Source organism: Aethalodelphis obliquidens, unplaced genomic scaffold (assembly GCF_003676395.1).
Source record: "Aethalodelphis obliquidens isolate GAN/ISIS:26980383/991018 unplaced genomic scaffold, ASM367639v1 scaffold52, whole genome shotgun sequence".
Classification (NCBI taxonomy): domain Eukaryota; kingdom Metazoa; phylum Chordata; class Mammalia; order Artiodactyla; family Delphinidae; genus Aethalodelphis; species Aethalodelphis obliquidens.
This window is the reverse complement of record NW_020837996.1, coordinates 14,498,871-14,524,597: the sequence shown is the minus strand read 5'-3', so window position 1 is coordinate 14,524,597 and position 25,727 is coordinate 14,498,871. Positions and strand designations below refer to the sequence as shown.

Genomic DNA, 25,727 nt, shown 5'->3' with positions numbered 1-25,727 from the left:
AGTGAACTTTCCCATTTGTGATTTTCTTGTTTCTAGTTATGGTCCTTTTTTTTTTGTTGTTTCTTTTCCCCCTACCTAGAGAAGTTTCTTTAGCATTTGTTTTAAAGCTGGATTGGTGGTGCTAAATTCTCTTAGCTTCTGCTTGTCTGTAAAGATTTTGATATCTCTGTCAAATCTGAATGAGAGCCTTGTTGGGTATTCTTTTTTTTATTATTATTTTTAAATTTATATTTATTTGTTTTTGGCTGCATCAGGTCTTAGCTGTGGTACACGGAATCTTTCGTTGTGGCACACGGGCTTCTCTCTAGTTGTGCGTGGGCTCTGTAGTTGTGGCACATGGGCTCTCTAGTTGTGGCGCTCAGCATGTGGGCTCTTAGTTCCCTGACCAGGGATCGAACCAGCGTCCCCTGCATTGCAAGACAGATTCTTAACCACTGCACCACCAGGGAAGTCCCTAGGTAGAGTATTCTTATTATACACATCAGTGTATACATGTCAGTCCCAATCGCGCAGTCATCACACCACCATCCCCACCCGCCCGTGGCTTTCCCCCCTTGGTGTCCATACGTTTGTTCTCTACATCTGTATCTCAACTTCTGCCCTGCAAACCAGTTCATCTGTACCATTTTTCTAGGTTCCACATACATGCATTAATATACGATATTTGTTTTTCTCTTTCTGACTGACTTCACTCTGTATGACAGTCTCTAGATCCATCCGTGTCTCTACAAATTACCCAATTTCTTTCCTTTTTATGGCTGAGTAATATTCCAGTGTATACAATGAGGTGATACCTCATTGTAGTTTTGATTTGCATTTCTGTAATAATCAGTGATGTTGAGCAGCTTTTCATGTGCTTCTTGGCCACCTGTATGTCTTCTTTGGAGAAATGTCTATTTAGGTCTTCTGCCCATTCTTGGATTCGGTTGTTTGTTTTTTTAATATTGAGCTGCATGAGCTGTTTGTATATTTTGAAGATTACTCCTTTGTCCATTGATTCGTTTGCAAATATTTTCTCCCATTTTCAGGGTTGTCTTTTCGTCTTGTTTATGGTTTCCTTTGCTGTACAAAAGCTTTTAAGTTTCATTAGGTCCCATTTGTTTATTTTTGTTTCTATTTCCATTACTCTAGGAAGTGGATCAAAAAAGATCTTGCTGTGATTTATGTCATAGAGTGTTCTTCCTATGTCTTCCTCTAAGAGTTTTATACTGTCTGGTCTTACATTTAGGTCTCTAATCCATTTTGAGTTTATTTCTGTGTATGGTGTTAGGGACTATTCTAATTTCATTCTTTTACGTGTAGCTGTCCAGTTTTCCCAGCACCACTTATTGAAGAGACTGTCTTTTCTCCATTGTATATCCTTGCCTCCTTTGTCATAGATTAGTTGACCATAGGTGCGTGGGTTTATCTCTGGGCTTTCTGTCTTGTTCCATTGATTTGTGTTTCTTTTTCTGTGCCAGTACCATACTGTCTTGATTACTGTAGCTTTGTAGTATAGTCTGAAGTCAGGGAGTCTGATTCCTCCAGCTCGTTTTTTTTCCCTCAAGACTGCTTTGGCTATTCGGGGTCTTTTGTGTCTCCATACACATTTTAAGATTTTTTGTTCTAGTTACATAAGAAATGCCATTGGTAATTTGATAGGGATTGCATTGAATCTGTAGATTGCTTTGGGTAATATAGTCATTTTCACAATATTAATTCTTCCAATCCAAGAACATGGCATATCTCTCCATCTGTTGGTATCATCTTTAATTTCTTTCATCAGTGTTTTCTGCATACAGGTCTTTTGTCTCCCTAGGTAGGTTTACTCCTAAGTATTTTAATCTTTTTGTTGCAATGGTAAATGGGAGTGTTTCCTTCATTTCTCTTTCAGATTTTTCATCATTAGTGTATAGGAAGCAAGAGATTTCTGTGACTTAATTTTGTATTCTGCAACTTTACCAAATTCACTGATTAGCCCTAGTAGTTTTCTGGTGGCATCTTTAGGATTCTCTATGTATAGTATCATGTCATCTGCAAAGAGTGACAGTTTTACTTCTTTTTTTCCAATTTGTATTCCTTTTATTTCTTTTTCTCCTCTGGTTGCCGTGGCTAGGACTTCCAAAACTATGTTGAATAATAGTGGTGAGAGTGGACATCCTTGTCTTGTTCCTGATCTTAGAGGAAATGCTTTCAGTTTTTCACCATTGCGAATGATGTTTGCTGTGGGTTTGTCGTATATGGCCTTTATTATGTTGAGGTAGGTTCCCGCTATGCCCACTTTCTGGAGAGTTTTTATCATAAATGGGTGTTGAATTTTGTCAAAAGCCTTTTCTGCATCTATTGAGATGATCATATGGTTTTTATTCTTCAATTGGTTAATATGGTGTATCACATTGATTGATTTGCGTATATTGAAGTATCCTTGGATCCCTGGGGTAAATCCCACATGATCATGGTGTATGATCCTTTTAATGTGTTGTTGGATTCTGTTTGCTAGTATTTTGTTGAGGATTTTTGCATCTATATTCATCAGTGATATTAGTCTGTAATTTTCTTTTTTTGTAGTATCTTTGGTTTTGGTATCAGGGTGATGGTGGCCTCATAGAATGAGTTTTGGAGTGTTCCTTCCTCTGCAGTTTTTTGGAAGAGTTTGAGAAGGATGGATGTTAGCTCTTCTCTAAATGTTTGATAGAATTCACCTGTGAAGCCATCTGGTCCTGGACTTTTGTTTGTTACAAGATTTTTAATCACAATTTCCGTTTCATTACTTGTGATTGTTCTGTTCATATTTTCTATTTCTTCCTGGTTCAGTCTTGGAAGGTGATACCTTTCTACGAATTTGTCCATTTCTTCCAGGTTGTCCATTTTATTGGCATAGAGTGCTTGTAGTAGTCTCTTAGGATGCTTTGTATTTCTGTGGTGTCTGTTGTAACTTCTCCTTTTTCATCTGATTTTATTGATTTGAGTCCTCTCCCTCTTTTTCTTGATGAGTCTGGCTAATGGTTTATCAATTTTGTTTATCTTCTCAAAGAACCAGCTTTTAGTTTTATTGATCTTTGCTATTGTTTTCTTTGTATCTATTTCACTTATTTCTGCTCTGATGTTTATGATTTCTTTCCTTCTGCTAACTTTGGGTTTTGTTTATTCTTCTTTCTCTAGTTCCTTTAGGTGTAAGGTTAGGTTGTTTATTTGAGATTTTTCTTGTTTCTTGAGGTAGGCTTGTATAGCTATAAACTTCCCTCTTGGAACTGCTTTTGCTGCATCCCATAGGTTTGGATCGTCGTGTTTTCATTGCCATTTGTCTCTAGGTATTTTTGATTTCCTCTTTGATTTCTTCAGTGATCTCTTGGTTATTTACTAACGTATTGTTTAGTCTCCATGTGTTTGTGCTTTTTACGTTTTTTTCCCTGTAATTCATTTCTAATCTCACAGTGTGGTCAGAAAAGATGCTTGATATGATTTAAATATACTGAGGCTTGATTTGTGACCCAAGATGTGATCTATCCTGGAGAATGTTCCATGCGCACTTGAGAAGGAAGTGTAATCTGCTGTTTTTGGATGGAATGTCCTATAAATATCAGTTAAATCTATCTAGTCTATTGTGTCATTTAAAGCTTCTGTTTCCTTATTTATTTTCATTTTGGATGATCTGTCTATTGGTGTAAGTGAGGTGTTAAAGTGTTGATTGCCTCTTTTACAGCTGTTAGCAGTTGCCTTATGTATTGAGGTGCTCCTATGTTGGGTGCATATATATTTATAATTGTTCTATCTTCTTCTTGGATTGATCCCTTGATCATTGTATAGTGTCCTTCCTTGTCTCTTGTAACATTCTTTATTTTAAAGTCTATTTTATCTGATATGAGTATTGCTACTCCAGCTTTCTTTTGATTTCCATTTGCATGGAATATATTTTTCCATCCCATTACTTTCAGTCTGTATGTGTCCCTAGGTCTGAAGTGGGTCTCTTGTAGACAGCATGTATATGGATATTGGGTCTTGTTTTTGTATCCATTCAGCAAGCCTGTGTCTTTTGGATGGAGCATTTAATCCATTCACGTTTAAGGTAATTATTGATATGTATGTTCCTATTACCATTTCCTTAATTTGGGGGGTTTGTTTTTGTAGGTCCTTTTCTTCTCTTGTGTTTCCCACTTAGAGAAGTTCCTTTAGCATTTGTTGTAGAGCTGGTTTGGTGGTGCTGAATTCTCTTAGCTTTTGCTTGTCTGTAAAGCTTCTGATTTCTCCATCGAATCTGAATGAGATCCTTGCCGGGTAGAGTAATCTTGGTTGTAGGTTCTTCCCTTTCATCACTTTAAGTATATTATGCCACTCTCTTCTGGCTTGTGGAGTTTCTGCTGAGAAATCAGCTGTTAACCTTATGGGAGTTCCATTGTATGTTATTTGTCATTTTTCCCTTGCTGCTTTCAGTAATTTTTCTTTGTCTTTAATTTTTGCCAATTTGATAACTGTGTGTCTTGGTGTGTTTCTCTTTGGGTTTATCCTGTATGGGACTCTTTGTGCTTCCTGGACTTGGGTGGCTATTTCCTTTCTCATGTTCGGGAAGTTTTCGACTATAATCTCTTCAAATATTTTCTCGGGTCCTTTCTCTCTCTTCTCCTTCCTGGACCCCTGTAATGTGAATGTTGTTGCATTTAATGTTGTCCCAGAGGTCTCTTAGTCTGTCTTCATTTCTTTTCATTCATTTTTCTTTATTCTGTTCTGCAGCATTGAATTCCACCATTCTGTCTTCCAGGTCACTTATCCGTTCTTCTGCCTCAGTTATTCTGCTGTTGATTCCTTCTAGTGTAGTTTTCATTTCAGTTATTGTATTGTTCATCTCTGTTTGTTTGCTCTTCAGTTCTTCTGGTTCCTTGTTAAACATTTCTTGTAGATTCTCCGTCTGTGCCTCCGTTTTTTTTCCGAGATTTCGGATCATCTTTACTATCATTACTCTGATTTCCTTTCCAGGTAGATTGCCTGTCCCTCTTCATTTAGTTGTTCCTGTCAGTTTTTATATTGTTCCTTTGCCTGAAACATATTCGTCTTTCATGTCATTTGGTCTGAATTTCTGTGTTTGTGGTCTTCTTTCCACAGGGTGCAGGATAGTAGTTCCTCTTGCTTCTGGTGACTGCGCCCTGGTGGGCGAAGCTGGATCTTGTCCCTCTGTTGGGCAGGGCCGTGTGAAGGGGTGTGTTTTGAGGTGGCTGGGAGCAGCCTGTCTGATGATGGGTGGGACTGTGTTCCTATCCTGCTGGTTGTTTGGCCTGAGGCATCCCAGCACTGGAACCTGCAGGCTATTGGGTGGGGCCGCCAATCAATATTCCCTGCTTTGTGCTGGGTCCCAGCACTTGTGAGACCTTGTATGCACCCTCCAAGAGCTCCTGGCCCTGTGGAGCTCCTGCGCTCAAGTCCCACTGGCGTTCAATGCCAAATGCCCTGGGGTTCTTCCTCCTGGTGCCAGACCCTCAGACTGTCTTAGAGGGCTATTTTTATGTGGGAGCGTCCCTGTGTAGCCTGTGTGGGTTTAATATTTTTTGGTGCAAGGGCTTTTTTTTGTATGAATGTCTGCCACCTCTTTCCTCAGTGTATGCTGGCTGTTATCCCCTTGATAGGAGGTGTGACTGATGTTGTGGTGGCCAGAGCCTGCACTGGATATTGAGCAGGGCCTCCCCTTGGCTCTGTGGTTGTCACTGCCCTGTCAGGGGCAGGGTCTGCTACCCATTTGTTGAAGTAGAAGCCCCCAGATCCATTTCTGAGGTGTGTTTCTGATCTGTGGTGCAAGATAGGCAGGATTGGAGCACTCCCATTGGGAGAGAAGCCACTGAGTATTCCTCCTCTGGAGCTGTTCACCTGTGAGTGTGCTCTGCTGCGTCACCCTTCACCAGTTGTGCGCACTCACAAATTACCCTGTTGTTGGCACTGCTCTCGGCCCCGCCTTAACTGTGGGTATGCTGGCAATTGGCTCTGGTGTCTCTGAGGCATTGTTTTCACCAGGACACCCGCAGAGATCCACTGAAGTCAGGTCATAGGACTGCAGTAATCGTGCACCTGGACCCTCTGTGGGAGCTATGGAAGCAGCCCAGACTCTGGCCTGGCCCAACCCCTTGTGTGTATGTGCCCACAAAGCCCACGGCTGCTAGAGCTAGATGTGGCTCAGCTGCAGGAGCCCTCGTCTGTTTGGATGTTCTGCAGGCGCTGAATTTACAAAGCTGGCAGCGGGAGATATAAATCCATGGTTCACACAGCCGTGAGGAGAGATTTCAGCTCTTCTTTCTTAGTTGCACGGCCTCTGGGGCTCTGCTGTGGTTTCAGCCCCACCTCTGCGTGTGGGCTACCCACCCACCTGCATCTGCTCTTGAGGCTGCCCCGGGGCACATGAGCCTGCCCAGGCGGGAGGGGGCCAAGGTGGCAACCAGGGCAGCAAGTCCACCCAAGTGGGAGCCCCTCCTAGTGCCTGTGGAGGCAGGGGCCGGTGCATGGGGAAAGGCTGCAGTGGCAGCCCCACCCTTGATGCACCACTCAGCCATGGAGCTGCATCTCTGTGGCGGCCCAGGTTTCTTCCACAAACATTCCACGTTTCGGAGCTCCTCAGTCCCATCCCTTCAGGCTGTCTCTTCGCAGCCAACAGCAGTCCTCTACCTGGGTCTGCTCTCCAGACCCCACATTCCAGCACCCAGCCCCCATCTGCACCAGCAGACACACGTCTCAGGCTGGGGAGCTCAGGGCTTTGGCATGCACCGTCTGTGTAGATCTCACTCTGTCCTACCTGCCACAGACCGGTTGCTGGGCTCTACCTCCAAGCCCCCAAAGCTCCCCTTCTGTCCCAGCTGATCTCCCCACTGGTGAGGGGGCTTCCCCAGATGATCTGTATATACTCATGTTTCTGTTGACTGCTTGTTTCCCCCTGATTATGGGTCAAACTTTCTTGCCTCTTTGCATGTCTTACAATTTTTTTTTTGTTGAATCTGGGCATTTTAAGTAATATTGTAGCAACTCTAAAGTCTGACCTTCCCCCACCCCCCAATTATTTTTGTTGTTGCTATTTTGCCTGTCTGCTTATTTGTTTAGTAATTTACCTGGACTTAGCTGTGTGATTCATTTCCTCTGGGATGTGTGGCCACTGATGGCTCTGCTCAGTTGGTTTTTGGTTTTGTTCCTGTTTTTATTTTTAAGTCTGGCTTTCTTGAGGTTGCTTCTGTTTCCACACAGTTTAGTGGCCATGCAGTACTGGTCAGAGATTATGTTCAAACATGTCAAATCGATACGGCTTCCACCTGCTGTCATTGGATCTATGTGTGGATTTAGAAGTGTGTTCTAAGTTCAGATAGTTTTCAGGTCTGCCCCATTGGACCCTCTTGCATTTCCTCAGCACATGTGCACAGGCTTCTAATAGAACAAGGATGCATGAATAGTTTCAGCCCTCTCCATCCTTCTCAAGTGTGCACACCAACTCCAGTCAGCCAGGATATTTGAAGAGCTTGTCAAGTGCCTCTATGACTGTCTCTTTGTATCTTGTTACATTTGTCTGACCCGTGGGTCCCTTATTTGCCCAACCAGGACTGCTACCACAGATTAGTAGAACCCCTGGCCTTCCCTGTTTGCTAGCCACTCAGATTGCAACACCACTGGGCGTGGATTATTTCACCTTCTTTGAATCAAGTCAGTGAAACTGCTGGTTATTCACAACCTACCTTGCGGTGTTAGAATTACCACATTGAATGATGGGAGGAAAAAGGGGAGCAGTCTCTAGCAAGTATGCCACAGATTTTCATTGTTATTTCCTAAATGAGTTTTTCCTAAAATAAGTGTTACTCACTTTGTTGTTAATCCTGTAATCAATTTCCAGGACACTGAAATGGTTGTTTTTTATCTTTCTGTCCAGTTTTGTAGTTGCTTTTGGGTTAGAGGGTTTGTAAACCTCCTCATTTAGACACATCAGAAGTCCCACCTAGGGACTTCCCTGGTGGCACAGTGATTAAGAATCTGCCTGCCAATGCAGGGAACACGGGTTCAATCCCGGGTCCCTAGGCATGCGGGAAGATCCCACATGACACAGAGCAACTAAGCCCATGCACCACAACTCCTGAGCCCGTGCTCCACAACTACTGAAGCCTGCGTGCCTAGAGCCCGTGCACCGCAACCAAGAGTAGCCCCCGCTCGCCGCAACTAGAGAAAGCCGCACACAGCAACGAAGACCCAACACAAGCAAAAAATTTTTTTAATTAAAAAAAAAAAAAATCGTGTCTTTATAAAAAAAAAAAGTCCCACCTAGTATTGAGTTTTGAACTGTTTAAACATTTTACACATTCAAATGTTAAAATTAAATCAGAAAGGATAAGGAAAATGAAGCCTAAAATGGATTACAAAGAGGAACAAATTAATGTAACTATATCAAATTGATTACATGTTAACATAACTATATCAAATTGATTACATAGAGAAGATAATTCCAATAACTTTGGACATAATATTCTGACTGTATACCCTTAGTAGAATATATCCTAAAGTCGGAAAGAACTGCAATGAAATCTTGAACTTTACGTAGTAGGTTATAGGTAGTGATAATCATATAGTAATTTTGAACATTTTTGTTTATTTTAGGATAGAGCAAATGAGTAAATATATTGCTGTTACTGGGAACTAGAGATTTCACTGTGGGAGTTGGTGTGGTATTCACTTACTTGAATACATACATAGAAGATTTCACTTGTATGTATTCTCTGACTCCTGGGATTTTTGTTTTATTTAAGATGTATTTTCATGGGTATCTTCACTGAGAGGGCCTAAAAGCAGTGACTCCCTAGTAACACCTAGATCTTGGTTTCTAAGTGCCATTCCCCACTAAAAGAATCCAGGACTCCTTGGAGAAATGGCTGATTCCAGGTATGAGGAAGGCAGAGTACAAAGTATTGCACCTGGAATATAATGTACACCTGCAGCAAAGTTCACCCTTGGGGGATAGATCCAAGCAAAGGTTTACGCAGATCCTAGAAGTGGGCTAAGAAAACTTAGGTAAAAAATCTGGAGCATGGTCTAAAGGGGCCCCACGGGAGGAAGGGTGCGGTCAGAAGAGGACCTTGACGGGCCCCTCTTGCCCACGCCTAAGGAATGTACAGTGTTCTTCAACCCATGAAACCATCTGAGCATTTTATAACGTTCCAGACTTTTTGCAGTGCTTTTTTTAATTCTCTTATAATTTTTTTTTTTTTTTTTTTGGCTGCGTTGGGTCCTCGTTGCTGCTTGCCACCTTTCTCTCGTTGCGGTGAGCGGGGGCTACTCTTTGTTGTGGTGCACGGGCTTCTCATTGCAGTGGCTTCTCTTGTTGAGGAGCACGGGTTCTAGGTGCACAGGCTTCCATAGTTGTGGCTTGTGGACTCTAGCACAAACTCAGTAGTTGTGGCGCACGGGCTCAGTTGCTCCGCGGCATGTGGGATCTTTCCGGAGCAGGCTTGAACCCGTGTCGCCTGCATTGGCAGGCGGATTCTTAACCACTCCGCCACCAGGGAAGTCCTCTTATAATTTTTAAAAATAACCTGTGAGGTAGAATTGAGTTGCCCAATTAGAGGCATTATGTACAGTCTACATTCAAAGGAAGATCATGTGGGGAAGGAAGTGAAAGGTAGTCCTGGGGAGGAGATATGGTTTTTGCTAGACTTTGAAAACAGGCAAATTTGGTTTGGGCAGCTGGAAGGGAAATCTAGAAGAAAAACAATGGCATTCCAAGGTGGGTAGGTAAGCAAAAGAATGGAGTGAAGAATAAGAGAGCCAGCTGTCTAGAAGAGATGACTTGTGTAGTAATGGGAGATTAGGTTGAGTAGGTTGGAATAGAAGTTTGTTGCAAAGAATAAAAGATTTCTGAATCTTTTTTTTTTTAACCTGTAAAATATGTAGATACCTCCATGCCCATCTCTCAGAATTGTCTTGGGAAGCAGATGAGCTGAGCTAATGTGTGTGACAGGTGTTAAGCAATGAAATGCTATACTGGTATAAGTTATAGTGAACTTTGAGTGCCAGGCTGAAAAGTTTGCAGTTGTGGTAATAACTGTTGAAATAAACTCCATTCGTCAAGGGCATTGTCTTTTTGAGGTTTTCCTTGGCAGTTCCTGTGATTTTACAGTGCAAGGTAATGTCACTATTTCTCCCTGAGTTTTTGGTGATGGGGAGGACTACTGAGTTAAGAGCCCTGTAAGAATGGTCCCCATTCTTATGCAAATACAATTCTAGAACAGATGTTACCGTGTGAGGTCTCTGCAATGTGTTAAAAGGCATTGTGGAGGAATGTGAGAGGGCTCCTAACCACGTTAGACGAGAACCTGGAAGATTTGCACCCAGTAATGCAGCAGGATACCAGCACTACCAGTTCACTTATGTGTGAATACTGCTGGCACTTAGCATGCTAAGTAAGACTTATACACGATGAAATCTGTCCTTGGATTCCGTAACATTACAGTGTGCGTGCCATCCTTTGGAAAAAAGAGTATGTTCCGGCAGCAGAATAAATCCTAGTCTTTGTACTGGGATCAAGTTAGTCTCCTGGCACAGCTGGGAGATAGTGCAGCTTTCTCTTCAAAGTGCTATTTTTAGCTGTTGCCAAGGAGATATTCAGCATGATATTGATACTTGAATTAATCCTCAATTTACACAATCTGTGGAAGCAGCAGCTCTTTTTCCAGGGTTTACTGCTTAATGGGTCACTGAGTTGTGATTTATCAAGACGAAAAAATAAAATTCCTTCCTTAGAATAATTGGCCTCTGAAATACGTTCTGGAGCTCACCTCTTGGCCAGTTCAACTTTTAGGCCTAGTTATAAAGACACTGTGAGCTTTTCTCAGGCTGCCTGCTCAGGCTGCCCCTTATCAGTAATTCCTTCTGGGTGTACCTTGGATCTAGGCTTTTCTCATTGAAATGTTAATGTTCTAAATTTACCAAATAATGATTAAGCTCTTAAAACACACACACACACACAGGCACACACGCACGCATGCATGCACGCAGGCACATGCATGCGAGCTTCACAAGAGCCTGATCTGGCCGTCTGAAAGACTCATCTGTGTTCATAGAACATTCCTGATAAGTTGGCACTGGATAACAGATTATAGACCAGAAAGTAGCTTGAAATTAGAGTTAAAATAGATTGAAATTGTTAATGTATGGACATTAAACTCTAATAACTTGATGAGTTGCCCTTCTCTAAAGAATTTTTTTGATATAACTGTTTTTTTAAAATATATTCCAGACCTTTAAGACCTGTAATGCATTTATTCATGTGATCCTATAATTTTTTCTTTTAACTTATTAACATGCTACCTTGCATTAATATATTTTCTAATGTGAAAACAACTTTTCATTGTTACAACTTTATTAGCCAGTGATACATGGGTGTGTGTGTGGTTTTGAGTGAATTTAAAATTGATCGAATGAATTCCCTAATATTTATAGGGTTTTGATTTTACCCTAATTGAAATTGTTTTAGAATTCAAAAATTTTTTTAGTCTTTCTTAAACCCCTTCACCCATTCTCCCACCCCCACCCCCCGGCCCCAACCTATGAGCCTGGTGTTTTTTGTTTTGTTGTTTTGTTTAGATTCCACATATAAGAGAGATCATGTGGTGCTTGTTTTTCTCTGACTGATTTATTTCATTTAGCATAATGCCCTCTAGGTTCATCCATGTTGTCACAAATATGAAGAGTTCATTCTCTTTTATGGCTAAATAATATTCTGGTGTGTGTGTGTGTATGTGTGTGTGTGTGTGTGTGTGTGTGTAACACCACAGTTTCTTTATCCATTCATCCATTGACGGCCATTTAGGTTGTTTCCATATCTTGGTTATTATAAACAATGCTGCAGTGAACATGGGGGTGCAGATATCTTTTTGAGTTAGTATTTTCATTTTCTTCAAATAAATACCCAGAAGTGGAATTGCTGGATCATATGGTAGTTCTATTTTTAAGTTTTTAAGGAACGTCCATACTGTTTTCCATAGTGGCTCTACCAATTTACATTCCCACCAACAGTGCACAAGGGATTTCTTTTCTCCACAGTCTTGCCAATGCTTGTTATTTCTTGTCTTTTTGATAATAGCCATTCTAACAGGTGTGAAGTGATATCTCATTGAGTTTTGATTTGCATTTCCTTGCTGATTAATGATGTTGAACGTCTTTTCATGTACCTGTTTGCCATGTATGTCTTCTTTGGGAAAATGTCCATTCAGATCTTCACCCACTTTTTAATAAGATTATTTGAGGTTTTTTGCTGTTAAGTTGTATGAGTTCTTTATGTATTTTAGATATTAATGCCTTATCAGGTATATGATTTGTAAATATTTTCTTCCATTTATTTTGTCGATGTTTTCCTTTGCTGTCCAAAACTGTTTATTTTGATGCAGTCCCACTTGTTTATTTTTGCTTTTGTTGCCTTTGCTTTTGATGTCAGATTCAGAAAATCATTACCAAGACCTATGTCAAGGAGCTTACTGCCTTAGTTTTCTTCTAAGAGTATTATGGTTTCAGGTCTTACGTTCAAGTCTTTAATCCATTTTGAATTAATTTTTGTGTCTAATATAACATAATGGTTCATTTTCATTCTTTTGCATGTGGTTGTCCAGTTTTCCCAGCACCACTTATCGAAGAGACTGTCCTCTCCTCATTGTATATTCTTGGCTCCTTTATCGTAAATTAATTGACCATGTGTGTGGGTTTATTTCTGGGCTCTCTGTTCTGTTTCATTGATCAATGTGTCTGTTTTTATGCCAATACCATACTGTTTTACTTACTATAGTTTTGTAATATAGGTTGAAATCAGGGAGCATGATGCCTCCAGCTTTGTTTTTCTTTCTCAAGATTGCTTTATCTATTTGGGGTTGAAATAACTTTTTTTTTTTTTTGAAATAACTTTTAACCGGATTTGTTATGGGGTTTTCTTGGCCTCCAGCATCAAATCCCCTTTCTCATGTAGAGGAAATTCCCCTGTGCTGTAATGATGTTGAGTGCCAGTCAATCCCCCAATTCCCTCACTCTGTTTTCTGACAGCCAAGGCATGTGACCTACGCTTGGCTCATTGGATGCTTCTGACCAAAACTTTAAATCTGGATCAGGACAAAGAAAGGGGAATGGTTAGGATTTATTGGCTGCTATTACAGTCCTATCTTGGCCAGATTCTTCCACTAAAAGACACTTACGTTTTTTTGCTTTTTGACTTAACAGAGCTGACTTGAGTCCTGCCTGTTTTCTAAGTGTGTATTTTAGGCCTCCCTTTGATTGTGTGAGCCCCACAGTAGCTTTCCAGTAATTTTTTTTTTTTTTTTTGCCTAAGATAGTCCTTTTGCTAGCATCCAAAAATCCTAACCAGTACAATAGAGGATATTATAATTCAAGCACCTCCTTCCTGGGTAGTACTAGGTAAATGTGGCCACATTTTTGTGTTTTGATTGCCATCACCACTACCCATTTTATTTTTTCCTGTATTCCCTTAGAGTAGTCCTTCTTCAGATATGTTGTATCTTAAAATGAATTATTATTGTGTCTGCTGAACATTAATAGATGTCATAAAAATTAAATTCAGTTTATACCTACCTTTTAGTTTCTTTATTGAGATTCATCAAGTGTTCTGTTTCATCCAGAGTATAGTATTAAGGTATTTGGAAAGCACCCTGGTCTCAACAGCTCATTTACAGATCTTCTCCAGAGACATAACATTTTTAGTTTAGTTCCTAATCTTAAGAGTACCAATTGTTTAGGCTCCCAGTTTGTACTGTAGATGAAAAACCCTGCTAACTTTATTTCCTCCCTTTGAAGTTTTTATTTAGTCAGAAGCTTCAAGAATGAAGGAAGAGATTTTTGGAGATTCTCTCTTTTTAAAAATGCTGTCAAAAGGTGGCAGGCAGGGCTTCCCTGGTGGCGCAGTGGTTGAGAGTCTGCCTGCTGATGCAGGGGACACGGGTTTGTGCCCCAGTCCGGGAAGATCCCACATGCCGCGGAGTGGCTGGGCCTGTGAGCCATGGCCGCTGGGCCTGTGCGTCCGGAGCCTGTGCTCCGCAACGGGAGAGGCCACAACAGCGAGAAGCCCGCGTACCGCAAGAAAAAAAAAAAAAAAAAAAAAAAAAAAAAAAGGTGGCAGGCAGACACTGCTGCCAGTTCTGCTTCTGCCGACCATATTGCTAAGATGTTCAGGGCTGAAAGCACATAGGGACTCGGCACGTGTCATCTTTGCTCTACAGAATAACATTCACTCTGCCTTTGAGTTCAAAGAGTGCTTGGCCATCTGTGTTAATTTCTGAGTTGTTAGAAGAAGCTAAGAAAAGAGAGGTTTCTCTGGGTTTCTTCAGATTTCCCTGTGTTAGCCTGCTAACTGCATACTGCCTGACCCTGCAAATAAGACTTGTCCTCCATAATGCGCTCTGGTGGCTACTGTATGTCTCCTTTATGACACAAACTGCAATTGTAGCTAAGTAAGTATTACATTATTTATTTTACAGAAAAATAATGGCTCATATTTATTGAGCCCTTATTTGCCAGTCGGTGTATTGGGAGTTTTACATAAATTATCACATTAATCCATAAATCTATTAAAGCCTTAATTTTTAGATGAAGAAACTAGGCTCAAAACGATCTGGAACTTGTCCAGGATCTTCTACAATTAATAAGTAGCAGATCTAGAATTTGAACTTATAATGGTAAGCGTACCAGTGGGTATACTTAGTTTCATTTTTAGTAAATAGAAATTACTGTTCCGTGCAAAAGCTAGAAACATAGAAAACCTGGGTTTTATCTTTAAAACATCAAGAATTCACTTGATGATAATCCAGATGTCATGTGTTTTTTTCTGTATGTTTGAGATTTAGATAAAACTGACCCAGTTCTCAAAAGTCAAGCTGCTGCCTGTTGAATAGCATAATGTGTAATGAAAGCTGACCTTTTTGTTCATTTATCATAATATTGTAAGAATTTATGTCATTCTCTGATCTCTTTCAGAGAAGGAGAGAAGAGAGCTCTAGACTAAAGGAGGAGGGAAATGAGCAGTTTAAGAAAGGAGGTAAGATACCTATTTCAGCACTGATGCTGGGCGTCTTGACTCATTCTTTTGTAGATTCTGTGAAGAAACACCAAAGAACATTTGGAAACAATTAGCAGATCTAAACTGCTAATAATACCCTGTTGCCTCCCAACACCTTGGAATTTTGTTTTTTTACCAGGTCCAAATTATTCTCAAGTGACAGTGACCAGTTACCATGTGTCTCTAGGCACAGGCATAGTTTTTCTTTTCTGTAATCTACTGTCTATAAACCCAGAGATTAGAAGGAAAAACTCTTGAGTTTTTGCTTTGGGAAACTCTAAACTGGAATGTTAAAAGGCTATTTTGCTACATTGCTGTAAAAAGAGGGTCCCCGTTACTTGTGACAGTGCTGTGAATACTGGCCCAATGCATCCGGTGTGGCCGAGGGAAGGATTTTCCTTGTACTTTGGTTGCTCTTTCATGTGCCTTTTTCTGTGGATGCCTTAAGTAGAGAGATGTTCCTTCTGCGTTTCCTATATTTGCTTAGGAATAAGTGGGGTTCGTTCTTATAATTTGGGGGAACTATTTGATCTTATGATCAAATTCTATCACATCTCAGAGTGTGCATGCTTTACAAATCTAGGAGTAGTAACATCTTCCCCTAGTTACTTTTAGGTTAAAAAAATTTTTTTTCTTATATCCTGGTTTAGCAATCATCACTTCTTTTTTTCTAAGAAAACTAAAGCTTCTCTGAAAGCGTATCTCCTTGTATTTTAGTATTAAATATTTCAAAACAAACCTGAGAAAGGAGTGAGTAGGCAATTTTTCTTTTAGTACCCTGACCATAATTCTTTGTGTGGCAATGAATATATAAATTTATCACCATTTTCTCTTTTAAGGTGTTTAGTCAACTGCTGATTTTTACATTGTGCTTTTGGCTCTATAAAATGTCTCTCCAAACATTTCATGGAAGCAGTTTTAGCTGGGTTGACTCCATGAAAGCACAATGTCTTTAATGAAAATATATACATAGAATTTTTTTCTTCATTCCGGGCCATTAATCCCAGATTTCAGTCTCTTTCATCTGTCCAGTTCCCTAATCCCCTTTCAAAACTCTTTACTAAATTGATAAGCCAAATTAAAGGTGAACATATAGAGCATTCTGTTGGAGACCTTTGTCCCGTGAATGGAAAGCGATGCATTCTGAGATCTTTTGGAATACAGTGATATCAGGTATAAAATCATAACGACCTCTCATATTTTACCTTATCCTCAGATTATATAGAAGCTGAAAGTACTTACAGTCGAGCCCTTCAGATGTGTCCATCCTCCTTCCAGAAAGACAGGTCTATCCTGTTTTCAAATAGAGCTGCCGCAAGGATGAAACAGGTATGTATCTTTGACCTTTTCTTTTTAAGAAGCACATGAACTTACAGTGTTTTCATAGGATAGCTTCTCTCCAGAAACAAGCATAGGGGCTCTAAAGTTGCTGCCTCTCTTTTCCTACCCATATATTTCCCTAATTTAAAGGGCATGGGGAAGATAGAAAAAATATTTTGAAAAACTTCAGTCAGATTACTGTTCACATTCCTCATTAAAGTGGCTGAGTGAACACTTCCATGGAAGGAAGCCTGGCAAAGTTTCCGCCGAACTAGGGCAGGTTAATGAAGCAAAGAGCCTAGTGCATCTCCTAGAATAGCTACAGCTGCTTATTTTAGGCCTCTGGAACTCTAGATAAAGACCCAAAGGGACAGGAAACAGTGCTTAAAACTGAACTTCAAGATGCTTATCTCTGAGATTCTGATTTTCTGTGGAAAGTGTGGACATAGGGAGAAACGTCCAAGAGTTGGGGTGAGAGGTACGCTTAAATGCAAAGTAGGTGTCAGGGAAAGTTCAAAGGTATTTTATATTTCCAAAGGATTGAGAACCTGGTGTAACAGGGTGAATTTAGGACAGATGAGAGTGTAAATATATTTGTTTGGTATCGTGCTGGATACCAAAAGTTAGATTTGTGATTTGTCTGATATTCCTATTTAGTCAACATAGTAAATCTTGCCAGATTGAAATGATGAGAGCTTGAAAAAAACAATACCACTTGTTTAACTGTGACTACTTGTATTCCAAGCACAAAGGATAGGTTTTTTAACACACCTCTAAGCAGCTACGAAGCAGGCCCAAGACTGGGTGGAGTGGTTTTCTGTTCTTTTAGATCAGGTATCTACATCACTTTCTTTTTTGATGTTGACTGGAATTCTCTAGTGCTTCTACCAAAGTCACTTTGGATGGCCCGGGTTTTTAAAGGTGGGTGGGGGTGTGCTTGAATATTCGGACATGCAAAAAGTTTTATTTCAACCCAGACTCATACGTTTTATTATTGGATTCAGTGTCTAGGGTGAAGTTTTTTAGAGTGATTCATGTGGCATGAGAGAAGGAATCATTCTAGAGTATACAAACAAACATTTTTTATTAGGGGAAATAAAACAACTGTTTTAAGTTTATTTAAAACAACAGTCATTAATATATTTTACCATTGATCAGAATTCACACCTAATAGTTTTTACACTTAGCTGGAAAATTCTGATCTTTCACTTTTGCCTCTTGGAGACATCTAGCCACATTCTTAGACTGGAAATTGTCATTGTGAAGTGAGATCAAGGATACCTTCAGTGTCAGAGAAAACTTTGTACCATACCCATTTGGCTCCTGGGTTTTGGGATTCTTTGTTCCCACAATTGCCAAGTTACTGGCATTGCTAGTGTTAGGCTGGTATGATCAGCTGGTTCCTGAATTAGGAAAATGTATGGCCTTGCTAGTCTTCTGTCTGTCACAGCTGAGGAGAACTCAAAAGAGAGTTGCTCTGTGACTCTTTCCTGAACAAAGGATAGGTTTGTTAGTGGGGTTTTTGTTTGTTTTGTTCTTTTAACTTGCATTCCTAATATTTTTAAAAGATCCTAAAATTATAGACGTGGAGACTTTCAGAATTAATGTACTGAAGTGATTTAAGGAGCATGTTCTGAGTTTAAGGAAGTGATGGGTTAACTGCTTTAAGAATTTCTGAAAGGCAAGTTTGCAGGCTCAGCATCCCTGACTGGGTGTGCCTGGGCAAGCTTTATGTTTCATGTCTGGAGAGGGAAAAGGCAAACTGGAGTTAGGACAGAGTTTCAGCTCTAGGCCTGACTACACAAGAGCAGACAAAGCCCTAAAAAAATAGGCTCTAAAAGTAGTTACTTGGGGGCACAAAGTATAACTTATAATATAAGTTATAAAGATTTGGGACTTCCCCGGTGGCACAGTGGTTAAGAATCTGCCTGCCAATGCAGGGGACACGGGTTCGAGCCCTGGTCAGGGAAGATCCCACAGGCCACAGAGCAACTAAGCCCGTGCGCCACAACTACTGAGCCTGCGCTCTAGAGCCCATGAGCCACAACTGCTGAGCCTGCATTCCACAACTACTGAAGTCCGTGTGCATAGAGCCTGTGCTCCGCAACAAGAGAAGCCACCGCAATGAGAAGCCCGCGCACCGCAACAAAGAGTAGCCCCCGCTCACTGCAACTAGAGAAAGCCCGTGCACAGCAACGAAGACCCAGTGCAGCCATAAATAAATAAATTAATTAATTAATTATTTTTAAAAGTTATAAGGATTTACTCCTATTTCAGTTTAAAATATGAAGTTGTATCTTAGATTTATAGAAATCTAATAAGTTGGGGAAATACTGACTTACAGATTTCTTTACTACAGGACTTCTTTCTTGTTAGAGTTTTTAATATGTAAATTGCTATGATGAACATTGGAAGAGATAATATAGTTAGTGTTTCCCAAATGACTCTGGGACCTTTTTTGCTTATTGTGGGTAAAATACACATGCTACAAAATTGACCATTTTAACCATTTTAAAGTATACAATTCAGTGCCATTCACAGTGGCACTGGATACATTCACAGCGTTAGGCAGCCGTCACCACTGCCTGGTTCCAAAGTTTTTTTTATGACCCTAAAAGGAAACCCATTAAGCAGTCACTCCCTCCCCATCCTGGAACTGTTTCTGATTGAATCCTGAAACTCAATTTGGTAGACATTGCTCTAAAATATTCTGCAGAATATTTGGCATTTCCTACAGTAGCCATTATGGAAGTATTGAATGTTTATTTGAACTCACATTTCTCTAACATTGTAGAAAATTTCTAATTTGGGGAAAATAGACATTTAGAGCTTAGAAAAGTTAAATAGCAGATTAGTGTCAGAGCTGAAACTAGTTCTTTTGATATCCTGTGTTCTTTCCACTGTGCCATGCTTCGCAATTCAGCAAGTTATGTTAGTTAGATATCTTATTTAGTGAATTGTTTGGTATTTTTGTTTCATCAGTGGATAAATTAAGGTTCATAACTGAGACTACGCGACAAACCGTACAGTGTCTGTAGATGGACCATCTGTATACATTTTCAAGATACCACTTTGGGTGCGATATATAACAGCTAGCCAAAGAGGAGGGTTATTAATTCAGTTATTCATATATCAGTCATTTGCCCTGTTAATTGATCACAAAGTTTTCTCACTGTAACATTCTAATGTAAAGTGTCTTGCAAATATAACAAGTCAATTGCAACAGTCTTTAAAGATACTTTAGGAAGAAGCTACTTGAATAATTTGTCACCAGGAGGCTTTCAAGTTAGAGCTGTGAGCATAGTTTGAATTTTAGCTTGGAAGTAACACGCGTGTTTTGGTGTTATTTCCTTGAAAAGCATTCTGCATCTCCATAAGCAATTATTAATGATCAGCATATGTCATTGAGCCTTTGGGCTATTGAGACAGAATTAGGGTGACATATTAATGATCTATTTCGTTTTAGGACAAGAAAGAGATGGCCATCAGTGACTGCAGCAAAGGTACAGCTTTTTGGTCTTGTTGCATGTTAACATACAAAAAGCATTACCTCAGCTAGACAAGCAAATAAGGAGGCTCTCAGTCAGGTGTTTACTTGTACACATGTACTCTTCTTCTGAGGCAGTTAAAGAAGAAGCTCTCGGCCTTTCTTAGAGGTACTGCACAGTAGTTGTCTTAGTGTAAGCATGCTTTTGAATGGATAGTTCAGTCCGTTTATCCTGTATTGGTAAATATATGGAGAATAATTCCAAGCTACCTTGGCCACAGAAACAGAGTTTATTCCCTGTATGTCCAAATTACTCTCCTTTGAAACTGAAGTTGAAGGTCTTAGTTAGCTGCTGTTGGGGCACCTGAATCTGTGTGTTTGGAAGGGCAGTTGCTGTTAGGGAATTGGTACTCTCTTCAGATGTAGTACTTAATCCAAACCTCCTTGCCATCATTTTAATTATCCTTTCAGGTTCCACACAGTGAATCAAGCCTCTGCTATCTGAGTTCCATCGTGGTCTTTTCGTTCTACCAACTGATAGAGACAGCCCCAGACATAGGATCACCATTGTTTTTTCCACAGATTTCCTGATAGGCCAGACGGTTGTCTTGTCTTGGTGTGGAGAACACGCAGTCATTTTCCTTGCATCTTGCTACTCTCATGAGTCTTTCTAGCTAATTACTACTCTTGTAATTTGTGGGTTGTTGTTGGGTTTTTTTCCATTTTCCTCCTTTGGATAATATTTTCTCTGAGAGAATCATAGAGTTAGAAAGAACCTTATATATTATCTAATCCCACTCTCAGACCAAGCATGAATTCCCTCTTCTGTTTTGTTTTTTAGTTTTTTTTTAACATGAATTAGTCACCCTCTCTACTGGATTTCTTTTCTTCATCCTTGGTATTTCTATAGAGTATCTGAAGGATGTATCTGTAATGTATCTGTTACTACATTAGAATCTAACAAACTTCTTCTGATCTATTTATCTTGGACTGCAACTAATTCTGAATGTACTGTTTTGTTTGGAAGAAGGTGTTCAACCTTAATCTGTGTGAGATGTGTGGGTTTGAAGAGTTTAAATTAGGAACAAGATTCTGATTTTCAGTTCTTTTCTCTGTAACCAAACAGTGAGAAAATGCCTTGTAAGCCTGATTAGCAGGGTATACACTAGGAAAGAGAATTCATTTCTAGCTGTAACCCTCAGTGTAGGAGCCAAGAAAATGGGAGGAAGGGGAAGGAAAGTGTTTCCAACCAAAGTGTTTCCCAGATTTGTTTTTGGATTTGGTTAAATCAGTATTCATGTGCTTATACTTAGTTGTTATGGACTGCATATGGGTTGTTGAACCCATAGGCCAAATACGTTGACACTAGTATGGTTATTTGTATTAAGGACCCTTCTCCTCCCACTAACCCCCCCAAACACATGCCCACTCAGTGTATAAACCCTGGTAAAGGACTTATTTCTGAGGTCATACTACCAGTTATATGGAACAATATTTAATGCTAGTCACCTTTGGTCTTTTAGCCTTGGCATAAATAAAGTTTAAGTTAATTCTGTTTATATGGATTGAGAAAGAAAATCACAAGTTACAGTGAAAAGTTGACATTTGAGGTTTTTATAAAGTAATCATGGGGAATTCCCTGGCTGTCCAGTGGTTAGGACTCGGTGCTTTCACTGCTGGGGCCCGGGTTCAATCTCTGGTCAAGGAACTGAGATCCTGTAAGCTTTGAGGCGTGGCCAAAAAAAAAAAGGAATCATGGGAAGAATTCTTTCTCTTCAATACATATTTGCTTTGTTAGAAGCTATCCACTAGTTGAGAAGGGGGCAGTATCTGAGTTAAAATGTAAATTAGGGGGTTCCGTTTTTTAAAAGATGTAGTAGAAGTCACTGGAGTATTTTTTTTTTCCTGTGAGTATTATGTAGTTGGGAATATTTTAAGAGAATATGATGTGCTGGACTAAGTGGAGATTGACAGCATGTAAAGTTGAAATGTTGAGGTTTGGGTTCTTTCAGAAAACCTTCTCCTGAACCAGTATCCCCCTCCAACCCCTGTCCCATTTCTCTGGTCTGCTTCATTGAAAGATTGTCTATACCTACTGTGTCTCCTTTGTCTTCTCCCATTCTCTCCTCACACATCCATTGGACTTCTGTTTCATTCATGCCCCTGAAACCCGTCTTGTAAAGGTCACCAACACCCTTCTCTTGTTCAGTAGTTGCTTCTCTATCCTCATCTTACTTGACTTCCCAAAAGCATTTAACACAGTGTGTCATTCCTCATTTTCTTCTGTTTCATTGGCTATTCCTTTTTAGTCTCTTTTGCTGGCTTCTCTGTCAGCCTCATCATTTTGGAAGTCCCTAGTTCTTCATCTATAGGGCTCTCTTTTTTTTTTCCCTCTATATTTTCTCCCTATGTGATCTCATCTAGTTCTGCAACTTTAAATAACCCATCTGTATGCTATAGTTTATATTTTTGGCTCTGCCCTGTAGTCTGGAGCCCTGTATCCCATTGCAAAGTTGACATCTCCTCTGGGATGTCTAGTAGGCATTGCAGATTTAACGTGCCCAGAGCAGACTCTGGTGCCTCCGCAGTCCCCACGCTCGCATGCATTCGTGAATACAACTTGAGGTTAGTTTTTTTCATTCTAATGAATGGCATTATTATCCATTATTTACTTGCTGAAACTAAAACCTTTGGAGTCATCCCTGATTACTCTTTCTTTCATTCCACATGGCTTAATTAGCAAATCCTTTGGGCTCTGATTCAAAGACATTTCCTTAATCTGGCCTCTCCTTTTCATCTCCACTGTTAGCAGCTTCGTCAGCATCCTCTCTCATCTGGACCATTGCAGTGACGTCCCAGCTGTCTCTGCTTCCCCTCATCCCCTCCACACTGTAGCCAAAGTGATCCTTTAAAACTGTAAATCAGATTATGTCTTGATCTGCTTGAAGACATTCCAGTGGCTTCGTATCGCACTTAAGAAAAAGTCCAAGCTCCTTTCCCTGGCCAGCAAGGCCTCCATGACCTGCTTGTTGCGTATCTTCAACCTCATCTCTTCCGCAGCCCTTACCTAGTCACCAACAAACACGTCAAAGTTATTCTTGCTTTAGAGTCTTTACTCTTGTTAGTCCTTTTTCCTGTATGCTCTTCCTCAGCTTTTCAAATGGCTGGCCTCCCTCAAATAATCCTTTTTCATATTTGACCACTCTCTAAAGTTACTTATTCCCCTCTTCACCTGAATTTACATCACCTTGTTTTATTTTTCTCTACAGCACAAAACTATCTGAAATTATTTGTATGCCATCTTCTCTTGCCTCCTAGAATAGCTTAAAGCTTCGTGAGAACGTGGACGTAGTCTGTTCTGTTTGCCGCTACTATACTCCAGAGATACACTGCACTAGGTGCATATATTAGGTACTAAATAAATAGTTACCGAAAGCATGAGTGAATTTAAAAATGAATATATCACTTGAAAAGAAAAAAGTTCTAGAGCCATGATATTGGTTTCTAACAGAGAAAGAAACAACTTAAAAAAGAATACAAGAATGCAGTATACTTGAACCAAAACGTGGGCACTGGATTATTGGAAGGGTTGTTGTTGGAAAAAGGAGAGGATATTATGTGCCAGTGATCTAAGGGTGTTAGAGCAGGAGTTTGAAGGAACAGTGAGGATTTAGCTAAAAATGTAACCTCAGGAGTCAAGGCACGACTGCAGAAGTTGAGGCCTAGAAAAGAGAGAATGATAGCAGAGTCTGCCACCAAAGTTCTCCCTCAATTTTTTAATATGTGCCTTCAAATTCCCTCTTACGTTTTCACTGTGCCTTGAGCTCTGTGTTTTGGTCTGTTCTGAAGTGGGTGAAGGACAAGTAGGTGGAAAGCAGGACTTGGGTATGGACCAGGGTTTGGTAAACTATAGTCAACAAGCCAAATCCAGCCTGCATGCCACCTGCTTTTTTACAGCCTACAAGCTAAGAACGGTTTTTACATTAAATGGTTGGAAGTAAAAGAGAAGTAATATTTCAAGACACATAAAAGTTATGTGAACTTCAGACTTCAGTATTCATAAATAAAGGCTTATTGTGATACAGCTAACCTTATTTGCTTATGCATCGTCTGTGCTTGCTTTCATGCTACAATAGCAGAGATCAGTAGTTGTAACAGACAGTCTATCCCACAAAGTGTAAAATCTTTACTATCTGCCCTTTACAGAAGAAGTTTGCCAACTGTAGGTATGTCCTTTGCCAAAATCTTTTCCTTATGGACGCATGGAGAATAATAAACTTGATATAGCTGAGGATGTACGGGCCCTTTTTCCTCATGGTGACAATTATTTCTTCTCTTTTTATAGCAATTCAATTAAACCCCAGCTATATCAGGGCAATATTGAGGAGAGCGGAGTTGTACGAGAAGACTGACAAGCTGGATGAAGCCCTGGAAGACTATAAATCCATACTAGAAAAAGATCCGTCAGTACATCAAGCAAGAGAGGCTTGTATGGTAAACCTAATTTTTTTACAAAAATATTTTCTATTCCTTGTGTTGCTACTCGGTGAATGTTAAATGATCCTTAGAGACACAACTATATGCCATTTCTAAGCTTTTGAGAAGCTTATCAGAATATATGGGAGATAGAACTTTGAAGTGGTGGCCACACACCCACTGTACCATGTAGTATTTAATCTTCATTCTAAAAGTGTTATCTTTGTAAACCTCTAAGGTTGACAAGAACTTTATTTCATTGTTGGACTGGGAAATCTTGTCTACTTGTAGGTGCCTGGTTTAGTTGAAAGTGAGTCTTAATATTATAGGTAACACATTTCTGGTTTTCTTGTCATCCTTTTCCTTACTCAGTCACCAAGTTTCTATTCATTGTTATATGGCCAGCACATTTCCAATTGAATATATCCTAAACTAACTTTCTTATCTCTCTTAAAATGACTCTAGTTCTTGTCCTTGGCACTAACAATCCTTTTGCTTCTAAATGACATAATATTTTTTATGTCAGTTGTAAGTTAACTAAATGTTACTGGTTTTCCTCCCTTTAAAAATAACTCCGGATTTAGCACCACTCTTTGATTATCTCTGACGCACAGAGCAACGTACACTCTGAAGGATATACTGCAGTATTGGATGTGTATATCTTATTGCCCCAAAATAATGCGTGTTCAAGTAAGTTCGACAAACACTGGCTTTAACCAAACAGGTTTCTTTGCTGCCAGACTTTTCAGAGGGCCATTAGGATGGAGAGGTCCATTCTGAACCCAGTATGCCACAGAGGTGGCAGGAGCCGGGGAGCTACAGGAGTCTTTTATTTAAGCCAGACTTCTCGGTTTTGTTTTTGGAATTGAGGGCACTTGCCAACATTTACAAATGGAAAGATTTTACTAGATGAAAATCTAAGTCGGGCTTCTCTTGAAATTGGAAGATGCGGACGTGCTGGCTCCTCCTTGAGCTCCCACATGCCGGTGCTCAGCTGGCGCTCTCCATTCCACACTGAGCATGCGCATACTCTTGCCTTACTTACTACCTTTCCCCTCTGGCCCCTGAGGGCATCTGAGCCCCTGCTATACAGGTTCCTGTCTAGTTCACGAGACTGTTATTCCACCAAGCGGACCTGAGAAATGTTGACTCCTCTCCCTGCACTAATATTCTAGGTGGTTTGGGTTTTGTTTTGCTTTGTTTTTAGACCCACTTGAGGTGAATTCGTTCAGTAACAACAGATCTTTTGAATAATGGGAGAAGGGCTTGTTTGGGTAATTAAAATACATAAGCAATTTGAAAGCAGTTTATCTGACTTTTAACGTATCTCTGAATGGTGTTAGGATTAACTTAAATTTGACATGAGGAAAGGGAATAGAGTTCTTAAAATCTTGGCTAAATTCTTGGTAG

The 25,727-nt window shown here is 40.1% G+C and overlaps 1 protein-coding gene across 2 annotated transcripts in view; it reads left to right on the top strand.

The window, feature by feature from the left end:
* TTC1 (tetratricopeptide repeat domain 1) overlaps positions 1-25,727 on the top strand; it is a 75,528-nt gene that overhangs the window by 39,851 nt on the left and 9,950 nt on the right. For both annotated transcript variants that reach the window (XM_027084406.1, XM_027084405.1), the window contains exons 4-7: positions 14,953-15,013; positions 16,251-16,363; positions 19,821-19,857; positions 24,187-24,335. In XM_027084406.1, the coding sequence (XP_026940207.1) occupies positions 14,953-15,013; positions 16,251-16,363; positions 19,821-19,857; positions 24,187-24,335 (360 nt within the window). The remainder of the gene's footprint in view (positions 1-14,952; positions 15,014-16,250; positions 16,364-19,820; positions 19,858-24,186; positions 24,336-25,727) is intronic.